The sequence below is a fragment of the Herpailurus yagouaroundi genome, unplaced genomic scaffold (assembly GCF_014898765.1).
Source record: "Herpailurus yagouaroundi ecotype Mexico unplaced genomic scaffold, PumYag 190, whole genome shotgun sequence".
In the NCBI taxonomy this organism is placed as follows: Eukaryota; Metazoa; Chordata; class Mammalia; order Carnivora; family Felidae; genus Herpailurus; species Herpailurus yagouaroundi.
Window position 1 is genome coordinate 9,657,997 of NW_024412421.1, and position 24,141 is coordinate 9,682,137.

The following is a 24,141-nucleotide window of genomic DNA, read 5'->3' on the forward strand; positions in this document are numbered from 1 at the left end:
ATTTTTAGGGCAGTGGAAATGCTCCGTACGATACCCTAATTACGGATACATGACATTGTAAATTTGTCCAAACCCATAGAGTGTACAACAGTAAGCGTGAACCCTGAGATTAAGCATAGACTTTGGGTGATCATGGTGTGTTAATGTAGGTGCGTTCTTGGTAACAAATGGGCTATCTGATGAGGAATATGGGATAGTGGGGGAGGCTGGACATGCATGGCGGCAGGGAGTATATGGGAAATTTCTACCTTTCTCTCAATTTTGCTATCAACCTAAAGCTGCTCTTTAAAAAATAGTCTTTTTTTTTTTTTATTTTTTTTTTCAACGTTTATTTATTTTGGGGACAGAGAGAGACAGAGCATGAACGGGGGAAGGGCAGAGAGAGAGGGAGACACAGAATCGGAAACAGGCTCCAGGCTCTGAGCCATCAGCCCAGAGCCCGACGCGGGGCTCGAACCCACGGACCGCGAGATCGTGACCTGGCTGAAGTCGGACGCCTAACCGACTGCGCCACCCAGGCGCCCCAAAAAATAGTCTTTTTAAAACATCCATTGCACTTTGAATGGGTCTCTTGCCCAGGCATGATTTTTAACACCATTTTGGTCATTTGGAAAGTGTGAGTTCAGAGTATGCAGATCTTCCAAATGTTAACACATTTTAGCCTGCAATATTAAAAACTCAACGTTGTGTTAACATTGACATCTACCTCATCAGAAAAGTCTTTAGGTATTGGGAAGCTTTTGAGCTTGTAATGATAAACACAAGTTTTCCAAAATTCTTTCACTTGAAAGCTAGGTATTTTTTTTTTCATTTTGGTGACAGATATGTTAGTTGCTTTCCTTGAAACGATAGGCTCGGCTGAAATGTCTTCCAGAGACCAAATAGGAATTACCATTGTCTGTCAGGCTTCTTTTAAGTAAAAGTGGTGTCCCATGAAAAAAGGGACTATTTTGGCTGGTGGCTCCATCTTACAAGAGCGTTTCCTCCAGATAACCATCATCCTTTGGTTTGCTGAAATGTCTTATGCATACTTCCCATTTCATCATACAGAATATGAAAAAGATGTGTACTCCGGATTTTTCTTAATTCATAATTTTTACTACTTCATCAAGGACATGCTTTTTTTTTTTTTAAGTTTTTACTTAAATTCTAGTTAGGTAACATATAGTGTAATATTGTTCTCAGTAGAATTTAGTGATTCATCACTTACATATACTAACACCCCAGGCTCATCATGACAAGTGCCCTCCTTACTGCCCATCACCCCTCTAGCCCATCCCCCACCCACCTCCCTCCATCAACCCTCAGTTTGTTCCCTGTCATAAAGAGTCTCTTCTGGTTTATTTTTCTCTCTTTTTTCTCTGTGTTAGTATAACACACTCTGGCTCCATCCAAAGCATTGCAAATAGCAAGATTTAATTCCTTTTGATGGCTGAGTAGTATTTCATTGTCTATATATACCACATCTTTATCCATTCATCAGTCGATGGACATTTGGGCTCTTTCCATAGTTTGACTATTGTTGATAATGCTGCTATAGACATTGAGGTATATGTGCCCCTTCAAATCAGTAGTACAATTGCTGGGTCATAGGGAAGTTCTATTTTTAACTTTTTGAAGAACCTCCATACTGTTTTCCAGAGTGGCTGCACCAGTTTGCATTCCCACCAACAGTGTGAGGGTTCCCCTTCCTCCACATCCTCGCCAACATCCATTATTTCCTGAGTTGTTAATTTTAGCTATTCTGACCAGTGTGAGGTGGTCTCTCACTGTGGCTTTGATTTGTATTTCCCTGATGATGAGTGATGTTGAGCATCTTTTCATGTGTCTGTTGGCCATCTGGATGTCTTCTTTGGAAAACTGTCTATTCATATCTTCTGCTCATTTCTTAATTGGATTATTTGTTTTTTGGGTGTTGAGTTGGATAAGTTCTTTATAGCTTTTGGATACTAACCCTTTATCAGATATGTCATTTGCAAATATCTCCTCCCATTCTGTCAGTTGGCTTTTAGTTTTGTTGATTGTTTCCTTCACTGTGCAGAAGTTTTTTATCTTGGTGAGGTCACAATAGTTCATTTTTGCTTTTGTTTCCTTTGCCTCCGGTGACGTGTTCAGTAAGAAGCTGCTACAGCTGAGGCCAAAGAAGTTGTTGCCTGTGTTCTCCTCTAGGACTGTGATGGTTTCCTATCTCACACAGGTTCTTCATCCATCTTATTTTTGTGAACGGTGAAGGACATGGTCCAGTTTCATTCTTCTGCATGTAGCTGTCCAGTTTTCCCAACACCAAGAGCAGACTGTCTTTTTTCCCATTGCATATTCTTTCCTGCTTTGTCAAAGATTAGTTGACCATAGACTTGTGGGAAGGACATTCTTAAGTAAAAGTGGCATCTTCTGTGATTCGCCATGTGAATGCGTGGTGGCAAAGAATGTAATGGCGGCTAGTGCCATTTGGTGTCCCTGCTTCCTGATAAGGAGCTAGCGGTCTTATCTCTTACTGCTTTTGCTGCATCAGTGCAAGCAGACAACACTGTTAGCAAGGCAAATGGCATCCTAGTATTATCATGAAAATAGTTTTGATCTTGTGGACCCACTGCAAGGGCCTCAGAGACCCCCATGGGTGCAGACCACCCTTGGGGAACCATTCCTGTACCCAACCCCTTCCTTACGCATTTAAGGACCCTCAGACCTTAAGAGGAGACGAGGCTTGCCCAGGGTCCCAGAGCTAGCTGGAGGCAGGGCCAAGTCTTCTGATGCCGTGTCCCTGAGATCCTGGAAGCCGGGTGGTCCTCTCCGTTTTGAACAAAAGCAGTATCTGATCATGTTAGTGGATGGTGACAGTGAGGGGGCAAGGAGACAGGAAGGGGTGGTAATGAATAAGCCTGACTAGAGGCACCAGTCAGCCAAACCTGCCATCCTCCAGCCTTGCCCGTCTCCCCCCAAAACCGCTGCCATGTGTGTGGTGGCCCGACTTCCATCTTCCCTCTCCCATAATTGTGTTGCTAATATCTCCCGGCCCAGGCGGCTCTAATTAAACTATTCACCATCGTCGCCTCGTCACTTCGTGTTCTGAAAAGATGAGGTTGGCCATTATCACTTTTTCTCTCCCTTTGACTGAGCTCTGTGTGGGTAATTTTATTCTGCCCTTGTTCATTTCTTAGAAATTTAGCCTCTCCATTTTTAGTTTTCTCCTATCTTAGAACATTGTGCTCAGGAGAAAGGCGGCAGAGGGTGAGGGTATCACAGGTTTGGAAATTTCTGTCCCGTTCACCTTAAAGTTTATTTTTGACTGAACAGTGCCTGCTTGGTGGTTCAGCTGTCCCCCTGCACTCCTGTCTAGGAGATACGGACTGGCAGGTCTGGACCCACCAAGGAGAGAAAGGCACTAATAGAAAGTGATGCCATGTAAGGCTGTCCCAGGGTGGGTAGTGGCTGGAGCTTTGGACAAGCAGGAATCTCCACTTAACCCCCAGGGGCCTGAGGTGGTCAGAGGCCTTGGTGACATAAACATACCATTGCTCCCCAAGGACCCAGGCGAACCTCTATCCTGCCTCCCCCTGACTCTGCCAGTCACCTGCATAACATACCCATCTGCACTCTGGCAGGCCTCCTCCACAGGCCCTCACCCCATTCTGCTTTGGCCTCAGCACTGCCCTGCCCAGAAGCTGTGGACCGACTCCTGCCCTTTACCCAGCCCGGCACTGGACGTCCTGCCGGGGTGGCCTTGGGAGATAGACAAAATGAAGCAGCTTCTTCTGAGCCTGGCAGAGTTGGGGTGGGGCTCATTGAAAGCCCAGGGCACAATGCTAATGCTCCCTGAGGAGGGGCTCCTTAAGGAGGGCCAGGAGCCAGGGAAGCACAGGGAGAGAGTGAGTGCCCCAGGCCCCACACTCAGGGAACATCGGCATTTGCTCCATGGGACTCCGGCCAGCAGAGCTGCCCCCACCGTGGGACCTAGGCACCTCCGTGGAGGTACACACATTCACACTGAAACAGCTGCTCAGGACAGAAGCCCCACCAAGATGGAGTCTGTGTGGAAGCCCTAAGGTGGCTGTTCCCAGCTTAATACCTAAGCATTATATGGACCTCCAAGCCCCACCATCATCTTCAGGCCCTGCAAATGGCTGAGGGGGCATCTGACGCCCTCTAGGACCCTTTGATTAGGATCTCTGCCCTTCCCCCCTTTAATTCCCTGCCCAGAGAAGACCAGTCTCTGGACTGTGCCCTGCTTCTGGGCCTGGCTGACCCCCTGGCTCCCAGACATACCCCTCTCCCATCTCCCCACCCACACCAGTTTCGTCATAAGGCCCAGCCCTTACTCGGTGGCTGCCAGGAGGCATTCAGTTGATGTGTCTGATATCCCCACTGGATTGCAGGCTTGGGCAGGGCAAGGTCCAGATCCTGCTATCTGATGTGTCCCCAGCACCCAGCCGTGGGCTCAGCATGGGAAGACGTTCAGCCAGCGTGTGGCGAAGAAACGCTCACTGGACTAGCACTGGCTCCTTCTGCTTGACTTGGGCCAGGGCCAAGGGTAGGAAACCATACCAGTTGCAGGGGTTGACAGACGGCTTCTGAGTGGAAACTTTGAGGCGTCAATGTTGGAACCGGTGAAGGGGTCTCAGAGGACTCAGGCCACTGTCACCCTCACGAGCCCCGGTTCTTGAAGATACATAGTAAGCCAGCAGGAAGAGCTGCCTCTAAATAATTGTAGGATCCAAAGGTTTTGAGGCTGGAAAGAGTATGATCCTTCCAAAAACTCAAGCCTTCTCCACCTTCACAGGAGACAGGCTGAGCCCCAAACAGAGAAGGTTGTCAGCAGAGTTTAGGACAAATCTCTGAAGATTCTAGGCTCCTGACAAAGATGGGGGCCCTGGGCAGAGGGAGGAAGAGCCAAGGGGGCAGTTCTCCCCTGATGTATTTGGGGCACCATCTAACAGGCTGACGAGATTCAGGTAGTTCTTTTTTTTTTTTAATATTTATTTTTAAGAGAGAGTGTGTGTGCAGGTGGGTACAAGCAAGGGAGGGGCAGGGAGTGAGGGAGACAGAGGATCCAAAGCTGGCCCTGTGCTGACAGTGTGGAGTCCAATTCAGGGCTCAAACTCAACAAACTGTTAGATCGTGACCTGAGCCGAAGTTGGATGCTTAACCAGCTGAGCCACCCAGGCGCCCTAGCAGTATGTTCTTTTTATGCCAAACGTGAAAGTTCTAAAGACTGAGACTGCACTCATTAGTGGGTGTACAATGGATAAATGAGTGAATGGGTGGGTGGCTTGATAGATCAGGGAAGAGTGAAGGGAATGGGCACACCAGTGAGTAATTAAGGGACAGACAGGTGCTGTTGAAGGATAGAAGGGGGGCAAAGGGCCGGGTGGGTGGATGTGGACATGAGTGAATGGATGAACAAGGGTAGATGATGTAATGGATGGGTGGGTGGCTGAGTGGGTGGATGTATGATGGTTGATGGGTAGGCATCGCAGATAGGTAGTATAGGGATGGATGGATGCATGCATGCATGGGCAAATTTGAAAGGAGGCAAGATTGGAAACCATCAAATCCTTGGTTCTGCAAACCTTTCTGGGGAACCAGGAAGGTTCCCTTCCCAGGGGAATGACAGCATGCTGTGGGCACAGGCCTTACTAAGACCCTTAAGCCCAAGTGAAGAAAGAGCCCCAAGGATGCCTGGCCCCAACCACTAGATGCCTGTAGTGCCCCAACTGTCACCACTAACAGAAACGCCTCGCATATGTCTAAGAGGCATCGTGGCACCGCTTCCCTCAGGGTCACAGCGAGGGAGCCATGTGCCAGGCCGGGGCCAGGGAAGCGGGCCCCTGCCGCAGGGGTGAGGGAGAGGCCCCTCTCGCCACCACCGCCCCCACTGGCCCAGGGCCCCGCTGCAGAGAGGGAGGGAGGGCTCCCCCCTGTGTGTGAGAGAGAGGCCACGACCGCCCAGCCACCTCAGGTGCATGGGCCTGGGTGGGGTGGGCTGACAGTTGCTGAGTGTCCAGAACGCCCCCCCCCTCCCCGCCCACCACTCTCCGCCAGCTGGGATTGCAGTGCGGCCGCCAGGCCTCCAGCAGCTGGGGTCTCTGTGCCTCTTCCCCTTGAGGAACAGGGTGAGCAGCCCCAGGAAGACAGCGACGCCCACTGCTCCTGGCCCTGCCCTGCCTGGTCTTTTGAGCTCCCCTGTCCGCCCTGGTTCCTACTCCCATTGGCCTGTGTGCTCCTGCCCCCTGGCGGGAGCCAGGACAACTGCAGCACACCGGGCGGGTCGGGATCAGGTGGAGGCTTTTCCCTGCAACTCAAGGAGTACTGCGTGTGTGTGCGCGCGCGCGCGTGTGCGTGTGCATGCACACGCATGTGCTCACACCTCGCTTGGCCTAGAAGATTGGAGATGGAGCAAAAACTCTGAAAGATCCAAAGCAGCTCCTCAAATGGAAGGGGTTATTATTATAATTACTATGATTATTGTTATCAAGAGGATCATGCCTGCCTGAAAAGTCTTGTACAAAAGCAGGCTTATTTTATGTCAGCTTGTTGTTTGTGTCTGAGGGACTTCATCTTTGCTTACAATAATGAACATTTGCAGGGCTCTTTATGTTGCAAAGCTGTGTCATATCCTTAGCCTGGTTCATCTGCACAGACAGCCCTGGGAGGTGGGAACTAATCAGGGAACGGAGGCTCAGAGAGGTCCCGTTGGGCTGTCCAAAGTCGCGGGGCTAGAAAGCTGCAGAGCCAGGACGTGAACCTGGGTCGCCTCACTGAAAAGTCCTGTTCACTTCCCCACCACATCCTTTGCATCCCATCGCCTGTAAGGGCAGAGGCTTTTTATTGTACCGTAGCTCCAAGCCTTTTTGCGGCTGTTGATTGAAAAGCGCGCACTGCCCTGAAGAGAAGGGAAAGGTTTTGAAGAACGAAGGATGAAATTAAAAGTGCAGTTCGCCGCCCCAGTTTCAGCTGATGAATGCACCTGAGCACTTCAAGCGCCTGGCAGTGTCTGGCAGGTGAATGGAAGTGCGTGGTGTGCGTTCAATGGCTCGGCTGGGCTGGCGCCAGCCTCCCGTGGTCAGCACTCACGGCCACCCCCCAGTGTGGCACAGCGCAGACATGCACCAGCCACGTCTTGGCGGGGGTTGAGCGCGAGATGCGAGGGCAGGAGAAGTCAGTGCAGGGATCTGGCTTCAGGCCCGGCAGCTGGGAGCTCCGGGGGGGGGGGGGGGGGGGGCAGGTAGAAAAGGCCCCGATGACCTTGGGAGCCCTCACCCCTCCTTGTAGTACCGCTTCCGGCTCCTGGAACCAGCTGGCTGATTGCAGATGGCCTTCTGGAAGTAGAGCCCCCACTCCGGGACGCCAGTGTGCAGTCCCACTGATGGCACAGACAGTGCCCGGATTGTCCCTTTGGGTCTCGGGTGCTGCCTCCCAAGCACATTCGTGGCCAGTCCCCAGCAGCACAGACCTTGTCGTGGGAGGCCTCTGGCCTGTATACCACAGTGAGGGACCCCTGTGTACTATCAGTTGAGGAGCAGAGCCGCCCCAGCACCACCCTGGCACCCTGCTTGCTCCCCGGCAGTGGCCCGAGGCAGCCCGCCTCTGGGAAGCATCCTGTGCTGAGCTTCCCACCCCACCTGGTGATGGAGAAGTCTCCTGGGCCCTGTCTTCACATGCCCCCCCTCCCTGCCCACCCCTTTCTCCAGATGCTCACGGATGCAGTTTTCCAAGAGGGTTCTCCAGAGTTGTGGGCGTCCCAGCAGTACCTCGCCTCCACCTAGAGCAGCTTCAGGCCATTTGTATGTCAGCATTATGAGCAAGACACCATGTTAATGCTGTTTTTAAATCACTGATGTGGTGGGGCACCTGGGTGGCTCAGTTGCTTGAGCATCTAACTCTTGATCTCGGCTCAGGTCACGATCCCAGGGTCGTGGGATTGAGCCCCGTGTCCGGCTCCGCACCGACAGTGGGGCCTGCTTGAGATTTTCTCTCCCTCTCCTTCCCTCCCTCTCTCCCTCTCCCTCTCCCTCTGCCCCTCTACCTGTCTACCCCACTCATGCTCTCTCTCTTAAAAACAAACAAAAAAAAAGCATTGACGTGGTAAAAAAGAGTCTCGCGGGTATCTTCTGCACAGCCTCTCCAAAGCCTCCTGACCCTGAGGTGCCCAGAATGGTGCCTTACCCACATTCACATGCTGAACACACTATCTGGCCGTGCCTCAGAATGTTCGACCCCATTACACACGACACGCACGCACACACACACACACACGTGGGCATCACAAGAGCAGGCAGGCTGGCCTCCTTGTCTCTCTGTGGCCCCCCAGCAGCTTGGGGGGGGCGGGTAGGGCAGCGGCACCCCTCAGTTTCATCTCTGTGCTCATGCCTTCCGTTTGGTCACACGACAGCCCTGTGAAGAAAACAATGGTTCTGTAATGCCCATTTCTCAGGTGAGGGCTTTGAGCCTCAGAAAGATTAAAGCCCAGACGGGCTCCCAAGCCTGTGGCCGAGGCCCCCAGAAGGCTGCCTGAGCAGGGCCGGGAGCCTGGGGAGGGAGGGGCCAGAGGGGACCCCCAGAGGGGTGGGTGGCATGAGAGCTGGGCACTAAGCCAGGGAGTCCCAGCTGGCGGAGAGTGGTGGGCGGGGACGGGGGGGTGCGTTCTGGACACTCAGCAACTGTCAGCCCACCCCACCCAGGCCCATGCACCTGAGGCGGCTGGGCGGCCGTGGCCTCTCTCTCACACACAGGGGCGAGCCCTCCCTTCCTCTCTGCAGCGGGGCCCTGGGCCAGTGGGGGCTGGGCCAGTGGCGGGGAGAGGGGCCGCTCCCTCACCCCTGCGGCAGGGGCCTTCTTCCCTGGCCCCGGCCTGGCACATGGCTCCCTCGCTGTGACCCTGAGGGAAGCAGTGCCACGATGCCTCTTGGACGTATGCGAGGCGTTTCTGTTAGCGGTGACAGTTGGGGCACCACAGGCATTTAGTGGTTGGGGGCCAGGCGGGCTGGTGTGTGACAGAGCCGCACGGTGCAGGATGTCTTGCCTCGCACTCGGCTGTGCAGGGCGCTGTCAGACGCACAGGTCCGTGAGCGGCCTAATTAAACTCCCTGCAGAGCTGTTCCCACAATCCCGCCAACCTGCCTCTAGTGTCCAACATGCGGCCGGTGCGCACCACATGCCTACAGCCACACACACAGGAAACCGAGGACAGTGTGCAGGCACTGCACCCAGAGCGGGGTCCCCGCCCTAAGAGGCGGGGGGTCAGAGGAGCTGCGTGGGTCCCAGTAATGGGAGGTAGGCCTGACGGTCTCAGCAGACCAGGAGGTGGAATCGTCAGGACTATTTGGGGGTACAAATGCATAAGTAAAACAGACAAAGAAAATACATCCTCGACAGGATTTGGAAAAAAAAGAAAAAAAACATCAAGAGATTGACTCAAGTGACTGGAAAGCCAGAGGTATATGTGACTGCAGGCACAGCTGGATCCAGGTGCCGACAGGTTATCGGGTCTCGGGGTGTCTCCCTCTCTCAGCTCTGCTTTCCTCAGTGATGGCTCCACAGTCAGGTGTCTCTTTCCTAAAAGTTCCTACAAATGTCCTGGGGCTGGTTGGGCCAGTGAGACTGATTGTCGTCTAATTGAACAAATATGGATGCATTGTCTACCCCAAACTATTCACTGAGACCGCGGGATGACTGGCCGGGCCCCGACCATGTGTGCACTGCTGGAAGCAGGAGACAGAGTCAGCTCCACCTGAATTGCTCAGGCTGAGTCAGGGGACGGTCTCTCCTTCAGGGAGGCTGGGGCTCTAGGACCAGAAAACGAGGGGTGGAAGGCATCTCAGTAGAGAGGGCAGCTGTCTGGCAGAATGGGATCGAGGGAGGGGGTAGGGAGCTGCCACCTCCAGGCTGGCCACCGCCATCTCTCGCACTGCCTGGCGAGAGCACAGCGCGTGCTTTCCACAGAAGTTAGTCTCAGCATTCTCCACTGAGTACAACTCTGTAGGTCCCACCCGGTGAGTCTGTCTTGAGGACCCCTGCGTGGTTTGTCATACTTCCTATTGCCTAGACAGCGGGCATTCTGTGGCAAGAGGTGACAGCACCATGGGGACTGTAGCAGAGGCAGAGGTGCTGGAAAACATTCCCACTACTGGCCCAGGAGGAGACCTGGATGGGAAGGTGGGGCCCAGTGTGAGCACCATCCCCTGGGCCCCGGAAGACAGGCAGACAAAGGGACAAGGGCCTTAACAGCTTAATTGCTGTTAAGCTTGGCACCCACAGGGCTAGGCCCAGCCTCGCACTCTCCACAGTGCCCCAGAGCAAATTGGCAAGGTCCCTCCTCCCCTTCCAAGCCTGACCCTTCGTACCCTTCCTTCTTACCCATCTCCTTCCCTTCTGTTCAGGGGGCTGGGCTGGGACGAGTGAGTCCTCGGCTCGGGCCTCAGGTAAAGAGGCTGTTGACTAGAAGCCAGTAGAGAAGGTTGACCTTGGCTCCAAGCTGTCCTACTTACTAGCTGCATGGGCTCGGGCCCATTCCCTCACCTCAGAACCTCCGTCTCTCCATCTGTTAAATGGGGTGGCGACCTGCAGTTACTGTGATGATTAAATTAGCTATAAATATTGGTGAAATCAACCAGATGAGAAGAGTCAGGGAACTTAGAGAGGAAGGAGTGAGAAATTGGGGCTGTGCCCGATAAAATGCCAAGGGCCCGTTCGTTCCACAAATGTTGCTGAGCGCCAGCTCTGTACAAAGTACAGTGTGAGACCTGGGGTACTGTGAAAAATCAGGAAACCCCCTGCCCTGAGGAACAGGCACCTGTGACACCAGCTGTGACATGTGTGGTCAGTGCGCTGTGGGAATAGACTCCGCCTGGGGGCATCGAGGAGGGCTTTCCTGAGGAAGTGACCTTTGAGATGGGAGGAACCCAGGCACAGGTCCGTGAGGTGGGATGACCCTGGTTTACCTGGGCAGCAGAAAAGAGCTGTGTGTTTGGAGCCCCATGAGAGAGTCCCATGAAAGGTGGGAGGAGATTGGAACGCAGGGGTGGGTGGGGGCATGGAAGCCAAGGTAATGAGTTTGGAATTTAGGCCTGATGAGAGCCCACTGAAAGAGTCTCAACAGGGAGAGTTATTGTACTCATTCGGATTAGGTTTGATTGTGAATATCTGAGCCCTGGAAAATAATGACTTCAATAATAAATTTATTTTATTTTTTTAATATACTTTGTAATGTTTATTTACCTTTGAGAGAGAGAGAGAGAGAGAGCAAGCAGGGGAGGGGGAGAGAGAGAGGGAGACACAGAATCTGAAGCAGACTCCAGGCTCTGAGCTGTCAGCACAGAGCCCAATGCGGAGGGTCCAACCCAACGAACCGTGAGATCATGACCTGAGCTGAAGTCGGATGCTTAACTGACCGAGCCACCCAGGCGCCTCAGTAATAAATTAATTTTAAATTAAAAAAGAAAATCCAGAAGGCATGGGGTGCCTACAGAGTTATCAAGGACCTAGGCTGTTTTCGTATCGCTGTTCTACTATCCCTAGGGTATAGACTTTGTCTTCACGATCCAAGTTGGCTGCTAGAGCTCCAGCCATCACATCTAAGTTCCAGCTTCAGGAAGGAGGAAGTGAGAGAAAAGGGTACAACTTCCCTTTAAAAAGGACATCCTTAGGGGTGCCCCAGTGGCTCAGTCGGCTGAGCAACCGACTCTTGATTGGGTCCTGGGATCAAGCCTCATGTCAGGCTCTCTGCTGAGCATGGAGCCTATTTGGGATTCTGTCTGTCTCACCCTCTGTCCCTCATCCCTGTTCGCTTGCTTTCTCTCTCTAAAATAATAAATACATACATACGTACGTACACACATACATAAATAGGGCACCCCCCTTTGGTTTATGTCTCATTGGGTAGAACTTGTCACTGGGTCACACCGAGCTGCCAGCGAAGTTAGGAAATGCAGACTTTTACTTGGATGTCAGTGCGTTCGGTTCTTTTTCCAAGGGGAGACTTTATGTCAGGAGGAAACTAACAGCCTCCTGCTGGCTGCCGTGTGAGGAACAGACCAGAGAGAGGAGAGGGAGGCAGGGAGTGCTTGGGGGGGGACTGAGGGCAGCTGGGAGGAGAAAGACGGTGCTTGCTGAGACCCAGGGAGGTACGGGTGCATGAGGAGACGGGGAGAAGTGGTCTGACTGAAAACAGCTCTGCCGGAAAAGCCGGCGGGACACGGGACGTGGAAGGGCAGCAGCGGAACCAAGGGTGACACCTAGGCTGAGTCTGAGGAGCTGGGCCAGTGGTGGGGCCAGACGCTGAGCTGGGGGGAGAAACAGCAAGGGCCAGCACAGCCCCCCCCCCCCCCACCAACCACCACACCTCGGGGAGGAGATGGAACTGGGACGATGGCTCCAGACCCTGGGCTATCCCCTGGAGAACCCCCAGCATGCCACCTGTTCCAGTCTTCCCCAAGCTGTGCCCTATGCTGCCAGACTCCAGGACACGGGTGGGGCAACCGAGGGTTCAGGGCGGTTTACAGACCACACCTCGCGGGGTGCAGCTCCAAGGCACTCAGATCAGAGGGTGTCTCTCACCCAGCAGAGTCTCGCCCGACCCCCACCCCTCCCCCCCCAACCCCATCCTGACTCCCTTCTCACAGATCGGGCAGAAACCACGAAGGTGGGGCCCACCGGAGGAAGCTGGGAGCACCATTCCACAAATAGGACAGATGGCACACGGGGAGCTGAGGGAGACCGAGATTTCCCAAGGTCACCAGGCACTCGGGAGCAGCATCAGCGTGTTGGCCCCTGATTCATAGGCCTCTTTTTAGCCCCAGGTGGAGGCAGCACCCCTGCTCACCCACCCTGCCTGAGTCACTGCCTGCCCGGGGTGCCCATCACCCAGGCGCCAGGGCCAGCTTTCCAGGTCGTGTCCCAGGGGAGGCTCAGATGCTGCAGAGATGCCTCTCTGACACAGTCCTGCCCCTCTTGGCGGGCAGCCCTCCATGTCCGCCGTGGGTGACTCGGGAATCCGAAGCCTGGGGTCTTTGGGACGGGAACCCTAGGGAGCACTGTGGCCTGGGCTGCTAGCCCGCAGGCCAACTGTAGCTTGCTTCCCAGGGTAGACGGCCGCCAGAGCTTCCCCATCTACCTTCCGCGGTAGACGGGCCTCTGACACATAAATAGCTACCTCGCTACATGGCTCGGTTCTGGAAAGTCTCCACAGAAGGCTTTGGCCCCACATACCTTTTGTGCAGAATCTTTTGTCAGCCACGCAGTGCCCAGGTGCTAACCTCATTTCCTTTGTGTCTCTCCCACCCCAAGGGACACCGGCAGATTTCCAGCAGTTTCCCTCACTTCTTGAACCACATGCCACGGATGAAGTAGTCTGTGTTTCCTCTAGCTCAGTCGGAGGACTGGGTGTTGAAAGGACTTGAGAGTAGAGTGACGGGCTAGTGATGATTACCATGCCCATGAATAGAAAACCCGACGCCAGAGAACCCAGGAGGTCAAGGATATGGCAGGCCTGGGGCACCCCACTCCCAACCCCCAGCAAGGGCTCAGCCTTACCATGGGCTCCAGCCCGTGCACGCTGAAACTGGGGGAAAGGCAGCTGGAAGAGGGGTCCCAGGGTGCTGATGCATACAGCGGGGCCCACTCTGCCCTGCACCCACTCAGCTCCCTGGATCTGCCCCTGTCAGTGCTCTACGTCTTGTCTGGGGCCTGGGACATATGAGGGGCCAGGCTGCGGAGAGGATGAGGGGGCCTGAACACCATGGCTTCCTGCTTCTTTCTGGTAGCCTCATGCTCAGGGGCTTCTCCGGGAGTGGGACACGGGTCTTGGTGACACCACTGACTCTGGGGGCGCAGCCCCTGAGGCTCGCCCTACCGAAAAATCCCAAGGAAAGAACACAGCCGGCCCAGAGCAGGGCCTGTGCCTGCCAGCCGCCATTCACCCATTCACCCGCTCCTGGCCTCAGCTTCCCACACCTGCCTTCCTAGGCCCATGACCTGCCCGGGAAGCTGGCCTGGGCCCCGAGGGACTGTGGGCTTCTGAACACGAGGGGACCAGCGTGCGGCCACGCCCACTCCTCACCTGGCCCTGCACTCCCAGCCACACCTCTCTCCCCACCGCTGCAATGCCGCCCAGCGCTAGGCCGTTACAGCACCTACGAAGAGCCAGGGACCCGGGGCAGGCGGCAGCCACGGGGCAGAGTTGTTCTTCAGAGCCCTCTGGGGTATCGTGGGCCAGAGGGGCCACACGGTGGCTGTCTCCCGCTGTTGGGTCAGGAAAGTGATCCGAGCAAGGCTCTGTCGCAGACCTTTCTGGTTAATGCCTGTCACCCTTGGTGTGCCCCCTGCGCCAGGCACCGATTGCCATCAGAGGTGCCACAGTCAGTCAGCAGCTGCTCTCGGCACATGTGGGTCTCCTCACGGAGGCTGGCCTTGGGGTCGGACACTCCTGATCTTGAGTCCCAGCTCTGGCACTTTCCTCTTGTGAGCATAGGCGAGTGCCTTCCCCTCTCTGGCCCTCAGTTTCCTGACCTGTACAATGGGAATAGCGACACCGTGACTAGTTATCGCCACACAATAGTACTAACAAACTTTCCCTAACTCAGTCGCTTACAATGGCAATTCTTTCCCTTCATGAGGCAAGGGTTCCGCTGGGGATCAGAGACCCCAGGGCGGCTGAGCTGTGCTCCGCGCGTCCCTGATCCTCTTCCTGGAGTGACCAGGAGAGCCTGGACGGAGGCCCAGCGGGACAGGTGGGACCACGCAAGGCCTCTGGAGGGCTGGACCCTGTCCCACAGCCACTCACAGTCAGGCACAGAGGAAATCCGCTCTACCTCCAGGGGGTAGGGACCGCAAAGACACAGGCAAAGGGCATGCACATGGGCAGGGGTGAAGACCCAGGCCCTTTACCACGGTCGCCCGCCGCTCCTTCATGAGGTGCTTGTGAAATTCTGAGCAAAGAGTGAGTGTGCCCTGTAGCGTCCTTTGTAAACTGTTAAGTGCTGCATGTGTGCACGAGGTACTGGGGATGGTGAGGTGCTGGGACTTCTCCAAGAGCCTCCGACTCTCCAGAGAGTCCACTCCCCCCCGGGGGCCTCGGACACAGGACTGTGTCCAGATTGTGTCTGGTGGCTCGCGTCTCCTGAGCGGGCTGAGGGCTGAGCCGCTGTCCCGGGGCCCCGGCAGGTGCCCGGCCAGGGCTCTGACCCCACCGAAGCCTCAGAGCCACCATCATCTCCCCTCACAGGCCGACGCCAAGATGGTGTGTGATGTGGTGAGTCGGATGGAAGACACCGAGCCCTTCTCCGCAGAACTGCTCTCGGCCATGATGCGGCTCTGGGGTGACTCAGGAATCCAGGAATGCTTCAACAGGTCTCGGGAGTATCAGCTCAACGATTCCGCCAAATAGTGAGTGTCTCGGGCCCGGGGAGGCCGCCAGCAGGGCGCTGATGTGAGCGTGGAAGGGGATGGGGACGGCGGCCAGGGGGGGTCCGTGGCTGAGGTCAGAAGTGCCGTGAGATGTTCTGTCTCGGGTGTCAGGAGAGGCGTCAGGAAGGAGTGGGAAAGGGCTTCTCCCACCCCCTGGATGAGGACGAGGCCAGGGAGGTGGAGGACACAAGAGACCGCTAACCGCGGGGCTCCCAGAGGGCAGGGCTTGGCACTGCAGAAGGAAGGTCTTTAGGAGAACGACCATTTTTCCCCCCTGGAGAAGCCCGGACCCCATAAGTACACATCGAGAGCCATGGAGGCAGAAAATAATTTACGTGATGGCATTTTGTTTCATTTGAGGCAAACTTTCCATTCCTCTATCTTTAAAATTAAAAATAAGGAAATAATGGAAGACATCCTTTGATAGTGTGTTAGAGAAGAGAGAAGGAAAGGGAAGGAGAGGGAGGAGGCTCAGTGACAGCCAGAGAGCGCTGGAAGGGGAAGACAGGAGAGGCCGAGAAAGTGGCCTGCAGGGTTGGTGGGGTGGGGGTGGGGGGTCTCTTCCTGTGACAGCAGCTTTGTCACTTCAGGCTTCCCTGGGGTTACATGCCCTTGTTCCCTAGATTGGAGGCTCCACACCCCTGGGAATGGTCCACACTGGTTGGGAACATGTCTTCTGTCCTGGAGATGTTGGGACGACACCCACTTTTGCAGCCTTGTGCCCAGGTTGTCAGTGGGAGACCCTGGGCTTAAACCCACGGTCTTAGGCCATGTGCGCTCCGACACTGATCTGATTCAGCCATCCTCACCCCTGCTGCTCTTCCAGGACCACTCTGCCCCCAGGAGACCTTTGGCAATGTCTGGGGACAGTCTTGATTGTTCTGACTAGGGTGGTGTTCCTGGCCTCTAGTGGGCAGAGGCCAGGGATGCCGCTGAACATCCTATGGTGCACAAGACAGCCCTCCATAGCAAGGAATTATCTGGCCCCAAATGTCAGTAGTGCTGAGACTGAGAAACCCTGCTACATAGCAGAAGCTGGGGCCCAGAAAATGGCAGCTGCTGATGGACATTGGGCCTCATCTGTTGGCCCAACCAGGGACTTGAGTAAGGCCAAAGCATCTCCCATTTCTGCACACTTAGACTGTCTACTGGGTAAGTGCTAGGCCCCGTGAGCCCCAGGTGCTAGGGACCCAGGCCCCAGGCCCGGGTGAGCCCCCAGGGACACATTGGTGGGCCAGGGTGCGAGCCCAGGGGTTTGTGTCCACACTCAGGTCACTCCTCCAATAGATCTGGGTCTTCCTCCTAAGACGTTCCAGTGGGGAGAGAGTCCTGCTTCCTTCTCCCCTTCCCTGCCCCTGCTGGGCCCAAGTCCAGGGACTTCCCATCCCCCACTCCCCTTGATGCCCTCAATTGTGCTCTCCACTTAAGTTGTTGTCCATTGAATTGTAACACGAATTCATTGCAAAAAAAAAAAAAAAAAAAGTTTAACAGTATAGAGAGGTATAAAATTAATAGTAAATTCTCCCAAGCCTGTCCCCCTCCAACTTTTAACTATTTCCATTTCTTTGTCCCAGTGTTGTCCAGGAAAACCTGACCATCCAACCTGCCTGTCTTCCATGTCTCTTCCCTGCTTCCAGTTTTTTGCTAGTTAGGGCATTATTTGTGGATCTTCTGGTGGTTACTTTCATTACTTTAAATAAGAAACTTGAGTCAGTATTTGTCAACTCCCCAAGGCAGCTGAGGAAATCAGCCTTCTTCTCTCTGTGTGTTTGTCTCTGGAACAGGGTCCCAGGGCAGGCAAGGGCAGGGGCCCACAGCAGTCAGGTTCAGAAGGGCTTAAACACTTCCTGGTCCAGGGTGTGGCTTTGCTGTTGTGGTTTTAGCAGCCAGATCTCCTCTTCTGACTGAATCCTGGGTGCGACATATGAAAACAGTTAACAGTGGGTTTGTTGTGACACAGAGGGAGCCCCACTGGGCCATCTCAGGGCACAATTCCAGGGGGATGGTGTGAGTGGCTCCCCAAGGCCCAGAGCCTGTCACTAGGTCCCCAGCCCGGTCACCTCACTTGCAGGTGAGGATACCAGGGCTGGTGCGGCCAGGCTTCTGTGCAGGCTCTCAACTGTCTCCCTGCACCCAGACCTCTGTGAACAGAGCAGACTCTCCCTTCGCCCCTCTGACCGATCCTGAGACAGGCCCCAGAAGCCCAGAAATCTGAGCACCCGTCCAAGCAGGGGCTGTACAAGCCAGTTCCATGGTTTGGTTAGGACTGTTTTTTTCTCCTGCCTCTCTCAGGAGCCCACCCCTCAGGCTGTGCTCCCACACCCCTGCTAAGACTGCTCGGGCTCTTGACTGCCTCCTGGAGCCCACTCCTCACGGTGCCCCCAGGGAGGGGGTGGTGCCTCAGGCTTCCTTGCCTGCCACCCTTTCTCGGTCACCTCCCCGCCCTCCGCCTGTGCCCTCACTGGAGTCCTTGAACCTCTTCCAGTCTATGCAGAGTGCCTGGGTGATCTCCAGCCTCGTCGCCCTGAATTCCTCACACACCCGGACAGATCTCATTTATGTCACCAGCCCAGCCCTCCCTCCCGAGTTCAGCCTACTCGGTGTCCATTTGGACACCTCAGCACATCTCAAATTCGTACGTGCCCACTGACTCCTGGCTCCCAACCACCCCAGACCTGCTCTGCCTCTGTTCTTCCTCCCACCGAGTGCAGCTTTGTCACACCACGAGGAGGCGGCTTTTATGGGCTCTGCGTCCCACACCCCACCCTCCCCCAGGCCCCTGCATAGCTGCCACTGTGGTGTGACCTGCCACGGCCTCTCTCCCCTGCACGGCTTCAACAACCTCCCGACAGGTGTCCCTACTCCTCCCTCCCGATCTGCTCTCCTTACGGCACCAGAGCCATTATTCCAACACTCTTCATCAGAACCTTCCAGAGGCTTCCTGTCCTACTCAGAGTGAAAGCCGAGGTGCCTAGAGTCACTTCACGGGCCTACCAGCTGTGCCCCACCCTTGCCTCCATCACCCCACTCCAGTCCCACAGCCCTTCTCCTGCCACACGTGCCTCCGACCTCCCCACCCCTGTCCCGTGTCTGCGTCCCAGGCTCCTCCTCCACCACAGGACGGCCTCTGCACGAGCCGGCTCCCTCAGTCTCCACTCCAGTGTCATCCTGCCTTCCCCAGCCATCCTCTGTCCGATAGCAGCCCTCCACAGACCTCCTCCTTACCAGCCATCTGAGTCTTTCCTCCTGATATGCTCTGTACCTTACTTAGCTGTTAATCATCTCACATGCGCACGCACACACACGTAGGCTCCAGGAAGGCAGGACTGTGTTGGTCTTGCTTGTGGTCTCCTCCCAGCACCCGGGACGATGGGTAGGTGGAATATACAGCAGGCCTCTCCCTCGGCCATCTCCCTGGGCGAGGCTCGGCCAGCACAGAGACGGAGGGCCAGATTTTCTGTCTAAAGGAGGTTTCCCGGCTGGGGCGGGGGGGCCAAGACTAGAGGCTCGCAGCCCTGGTGTCCAGCTGGAGACAACAGAACGAGGGTCATTTCAAAACCAGCGTGGCTCCTGAGCAGAGGCCAGGGGAGTGGGGGGAGGGCCATGCCCAGAGGGGTTGGGAGGATTGGGAAGGGCTGGGACGAGCTCCTCCAGGCTGAGCCCAGAGCCCAGACGCCCCCACGGGCCCGGCGAGGATACGATGAGGCAGCCAGAGCCTCCAGGTCTGCTCTGCGGCCACTGCTCCCCTCAGTCCACAGAGGAGAGGAGGCCTGGAGGCCTGTTTAAGAGCACAGTATCTGGAGTCAGGCACACCCGGGCTCAAAGCCTAGCAGTGTCTCCTTTTTGCAGCGTGACTTCAAGCTTATGCCTCCTCTGCCTAGGAACCCAGCATTCGGTTTTATTTCCTTAGGGAAAATCCTCACAAGGATTTGAGGCAGGCCTGGACTATTGGTTTACCAGTAGAAACCCTCATTGGTGAAGCCGCCCCACCCTTCAGCCCCATGAACGTCCTCAAGCCAAGGAGCTGGCCCCCACGTGTCCCGGGGCTGGTGCTAATGAAGCACAGCCCCTTCCACTGGCAACCCGGGACCCCACGTCGTCCTGTGGCTTGGACCCTCGGGGCTCCTCCCCTGTGGGCTGTGTGTGCTTCTCCCCCAGCACAAGAGGTGGATGGCCCAGCCAGCCTTGTGGGTCACTGAATGGCCTTCAGGCCTGGCTCACCTCCCTCATTCCTGGTTTTCCAGTTCCCACCCCAACTTTGGGTTCAGGCCTGACCCATACAGACCCCCAAAGCCCTTCTGGGTTCTCAGCCTGGGCGGGTAAAATGCAAAGGCCTGGTCTGTCTCCAGGGCGAGTGGTGATAGAAAAGAGAGCCCCGATGCCAAAGACGCGGTCCGCAAGGCCCAGCCCCTGCCCAGCTGTGTGACCTCTGAGCCTCCCTTCCAAGGGCACCAATGGGAAGGTGCGGCAGATGCCCCGGTAGACTCTGAGCAAGGGTGGAAAGGTGGGCGGATGCCCAGAGGGCCTTCTGGAAGCACTCTAGAGTACTGTTAAGAGGTGGACCCGGCGCTAGATGTCTGCCTTCAAGCCCGGGCGCACGGCTGGGCAAGGTACTTGGCTTTGTTGACGGTTGGTTTTCTAATCGATAAAATGGTACATTGAACTCAGGAAAACTAAGCATGAAACGCGATCACAGTGTAAAGGGTCGAACATAACTATTGGCCACTATTATTTTAAGAGGAAGACATGACAAAACAGTGCTACAAACAGTCTCATGTAAGAGTTTGAGCTTCTCTAGGGGCGCCTGGGTGGCTCGGTCGGTTAAGCGATCGACTTGGGCTCAGGTCATGATCTCGCAGTCCGTGAGTTCGAGCCCCGCGTCGGGCTCTGTGCTGACAGCTCAGAGCCTGGAGCCTGTTTCAGATTCTGTGTCTCCCTCTCTCTCTGCCCCTCCCCTGTTCATGCTCTGTCTCTCTCTGTCTCAAAAATAAATAAACGTTAAAAAAAAAAAAAATTAAAAAAAAAAAAAAGAAAAAGAGTTTGAGCTTCTCTAAATGCATCTGGAACTACACACACAGCCCTTGACTCAGTGAGAGGCTCTTTGAGAATGTGAGGCCAGGACTTAAGTAAGCTTCCCCTCCTCCGTGGGCACCTCCCACTCTCTGCCCCCAACACAGGCCCCTGGATGGGGGGTGGGGGGTGGGGGGGGTGCCATCCCTTCCATGGTTGGCCCCCAGGGGGCGCTGGCCAGGGCCGGGCTGGCTTGTTCCAGGGCCCCTGTGTGTTGCCATCCCCAGCTACCTGGACAGCCTGGATCGGATCGGGGCCGCCGACTACCAGCCCACCGAGCAGGATATCCTCCGAACCAGGGTCAAAACCACTGGCATCGTGGAAACCCACTTCACATTCAAGAACCTCCACTTCAGGTGAGGCCCGGGAAGCCTCCCTGTCCTGGTGAGAACACCGGGACAGATGGGAGCCACCAGCCTCTCCGCCTTGTCTTGTCTGGAACACCCAGTGTTCGCCCCGCCTTGGGGGGCTTTGCAGTGGGGACAGACAGTAGATATGAGAAGGGACCTGTCTGTGTGTCTGTTTTCTACCAAGTTCAGGGCCTAGGATGAACAGGGAGGCTTCCTGGAAGAGGCAGCGTTCTAGAGTGAGTCTCCAAGGAACAGAGGATTTGAGTAGACAAAGGGTGGTAGTCTTGTACCTGGGTGACTTCTGAGGAGGGGTAGCCCCTCAAAGGCCTCCCTGTGAGGAGGGGGAGGGAATGACGGGTAAGTGTAAGACAATCTGTGAGACCCGATGACCCAGATTACCTCAGAGCTAGAAGGCGCTCATAGATCAGCTGACCCACCGTCTCCGAGTACATGTGGGGAAACCGAGGCCTGAGAGCAAGGCTGTCCCCAAGCACAAAACACAACTCAAGTCCAGAAGCCCAGAGCACCTCAGAACAGAGGCCTGAGGCATGAGGCTGGACTTCTTGGGCCCTCCCAGAGAGTCGTGTCCCCACCTGGGGTCACCTCCATGCACTGAGGCCTGGAAGTCCCTGTCTTGCCCCCACCTACCTTCCAGATGTGGTTTCTGGGTGTCGGTGGAGCAGAGGGAGAAGCCAGGAGGGGGAGCGGCAGGCAGCCATCTGCCAGGGAGGGGTGGCACAGAGCAGAGATGAGGCTGTGTCCGTGGACACATCCGGGTCAGACCCCGGCCCTACCGTGCCAGCTCTCGCCGGGGCCGCGGGCACTTAACCCCTTGTGGCCTTCCTTTCCCTCCGCAAAACAGGTGACAGTCCCCACCTGCCCGACTCCCCCCAGGCTGGTTTGGAGTGTGCCCAGACCACAGACGTGAGCAGACACACTCGGAAGGCCAGGAACAGGATGTGCATGTGGCCCTGAGAGGAGGGCCCCGCAGAGACCTTTACTGGGGTGGCTGAGGCGTAGCCCTCAGTACGGTTCTCGAGGTGCGAGGGCAGGCGCTCGAGTCCCAGCATGCGAGCACAGCCCAGGCACGGGACCGACGGCCACGGTCTGCCTGTCAGCACCTGAAGTGGGGTTTCTCAGCAGGCTCGGGGCTTGACCAGGCCTCCCCACACCTGCCTGGGCCCCACCGCCCACCACTCCCAGACAGCTTCCCTGTCTCCCCACTAGGCTGTTCGACGTCGGGGGCCAGCGATCTGAACGCAAGAAGTGGATCCACTGCTTCGAGGACGTCACAGCCATTATCTTCTGTGTCGCGCTCAGCGGCTATGACCAGGTGCTCCATGAAGACGAGACCACGGTGAGTGGCCCCGGGCCCGCCCGGCCTGTGGAGGCACCTAGGGGACCAGTCACACTCTGCCGCGTGGTGAGCCCCAGGGGCACTGGGGCAGGGCCAGCCGCTCCCTCTCCCGACTGTGCGGCCGGGGCAGACGCCCCGTGACGCCAGCGCAGGAGGGGCGGCCGCAGCCCGCCCCAGCTCAGGGGCCGCGTGCAGACTGATGACCAACATCTCTGCAGCCTCTGGGACTCAGTCACTTAGTGCCTCTTCAGTGAACACAGCAGAGTCACAGAGGCCGTCAGGTCAGAACAAAATTAAGCAAATCCTAAAAGAAATCAAGGTTGCAGTCGAGCAAGAGCGTACGTAAGACAGAAATAGCTGCTCTTTGCCCCGACAGCCTGCCCCACGCGCTGGCCGGGCCGCTGCCAAGAGAGGTGCGGGGCTGGCAGGGGGAGGGCAGGGCATGCGGCACGGTGGTCAGCGCCCCTCCGCTGGAGGACGCCAGCCCCGGTCCCCGCCTGTGTCACCCGTGCGTCACCCTCAGTCTGGGGCCTCGGAGGACACCAGGCTGGCTTCAAAAGGAGGCCCTCACCTGGAGACGGAGACGGGTGCTGCCTGATCTGGGGCTGCTCCTGGTTCGCTGCCCAATTCAGGCTGCACCCCCGCCCCCCGCCCCACCTCGGTTACTATTATCTGTCAAAGTGGGTTAACGACAGTACCTACGTTGGGGGCCGTTGGCGAGAGAATGAGAGCGCGCGTGAAATACTTGGAACCGTTTTTGGCACAGCAGCACTGAGCTTGGTGGTTGTATTGTCCCTGGGACTGTCCACCAAGCAGCGGGCCCGTCTGCAGAGCCCGCAAGGGAAGCCGGGTGTTGTCGTGATGCACCCACAGGGCCCTCGGACACCAGCCCGCAGCACCTTGCGGGGGTCACGGGGTCCTGGCTGTGGGGTCGCTCCCTCGGCATGAGCCAGCTCCTGCTGCGGGCGGCGCGCACAGACCCGGAGCCCCGAGCCTCTCAAAGTCGGCGCTGAGAGTTTGAGGCCGTTTGTCATCATGGTAGGGCCTTGAGCAAGTTTGTCTCCTCTCTGGGTCTGTTTCCTCCTCAGTCCTGGCCTGCTGGCCCCACACAGCGCGGCGACGCAGATCCGGTGGGCTGTGGGCGGTGGGGAGGGACGGGCACAGCAGTGAGGCTTTCGGCAGACTGGGGCTGGAGCCGTCGGCGGGGCGGGTGGGTGATCCGCGTGCCTGTGTGTCCACCTCGTCCTTCCTTGCTCAGGGCCAGCTGCGCCCCTGAGTTGGGTTTCGGCAAAGCCCCCGAAGCCCTGGCTCGTCCAGGGGCAAGGCTCCTGGGGCCTCGGCTGTGAGCTTTTTCTGGTAACGCTGTCGTTCTCAGGGGCTTCGGCGGGCTGTGGCCCCTCAGATCACTGGCGCTGGGGGTGGGGTGGACGCACACCCTGGGCTGTGCTTGGACCCGGACTCGCTGGCCACCCCACGGCCTGGGGTTGGTTCGTGGCCGGCCCCACAGTGAGTCCCTGCGCAGGGGACGGTCCCAGCACATCTCTTGCTGTTCCGCCGGCCAACTCTGTGCTTTTGGAACTGCCAGGCCACCCACGTGGTCGGGGCTCCACTCGCCTTGTCCTTCCTCCCTCCAATACCGGGAGTAAGAAGCAGGGCTGCACAGTGAACCTGATGCTAACCCAGCCACGGGTTTCAAAGAAAGCAGAGAGCTGGTGGGGGGGGGGGGGGCGGGGCACAGGGGCCCCTCTCTCCTGCGGCCTGCCCTCTCAGGGCTGCCCGCAGCTTACACCCGAGTCCCGGGCTCAACAGCCACAGGGCCGGACTCTCATTCGCCTCTGGAGCGTCAGGCAGAAGCAAAGGGTCCGACAGTTACAGGGCCCCAAGCTCTTTGGCCCCTGGGCTGCCAGTGAACAAGGGGCCGGGCAGCCATGGGCACTGTGCTCGGTACCCTCCCCGTCTGCCCAC

At 56.5% G+C, this 24,141-nt stretch overlaps 1 protein-coding gene across 1 annotated transcript in view; it reads left to right on the forward strand.

The window, feature by feature from the left end:
* Positions 1–24,141, forward strand: part of GNAO1 (G protein subunit alpha o1) — a 93,727-nt gene that overhangs the window by 61,507 nt on the left and 8,079 nt on the right. Inside the window, exons 5-7 of the mRNA XM_040498053.1 lie at positions 15,218–15,378; positions 20,697–20,825; positions 22,047–22,176. Of these exons, the coding sequence (XP_040353987.1) occupies positions 15,218–15,378; positions 20,697–20,825; positions 22,047–22,176 (420 nt within the window). The remainder of the gene's footprint in view (positions 1–15,217; positions 15,379–20,696; positions 20,826–22,046; positions 22,177–24,141) is intronic.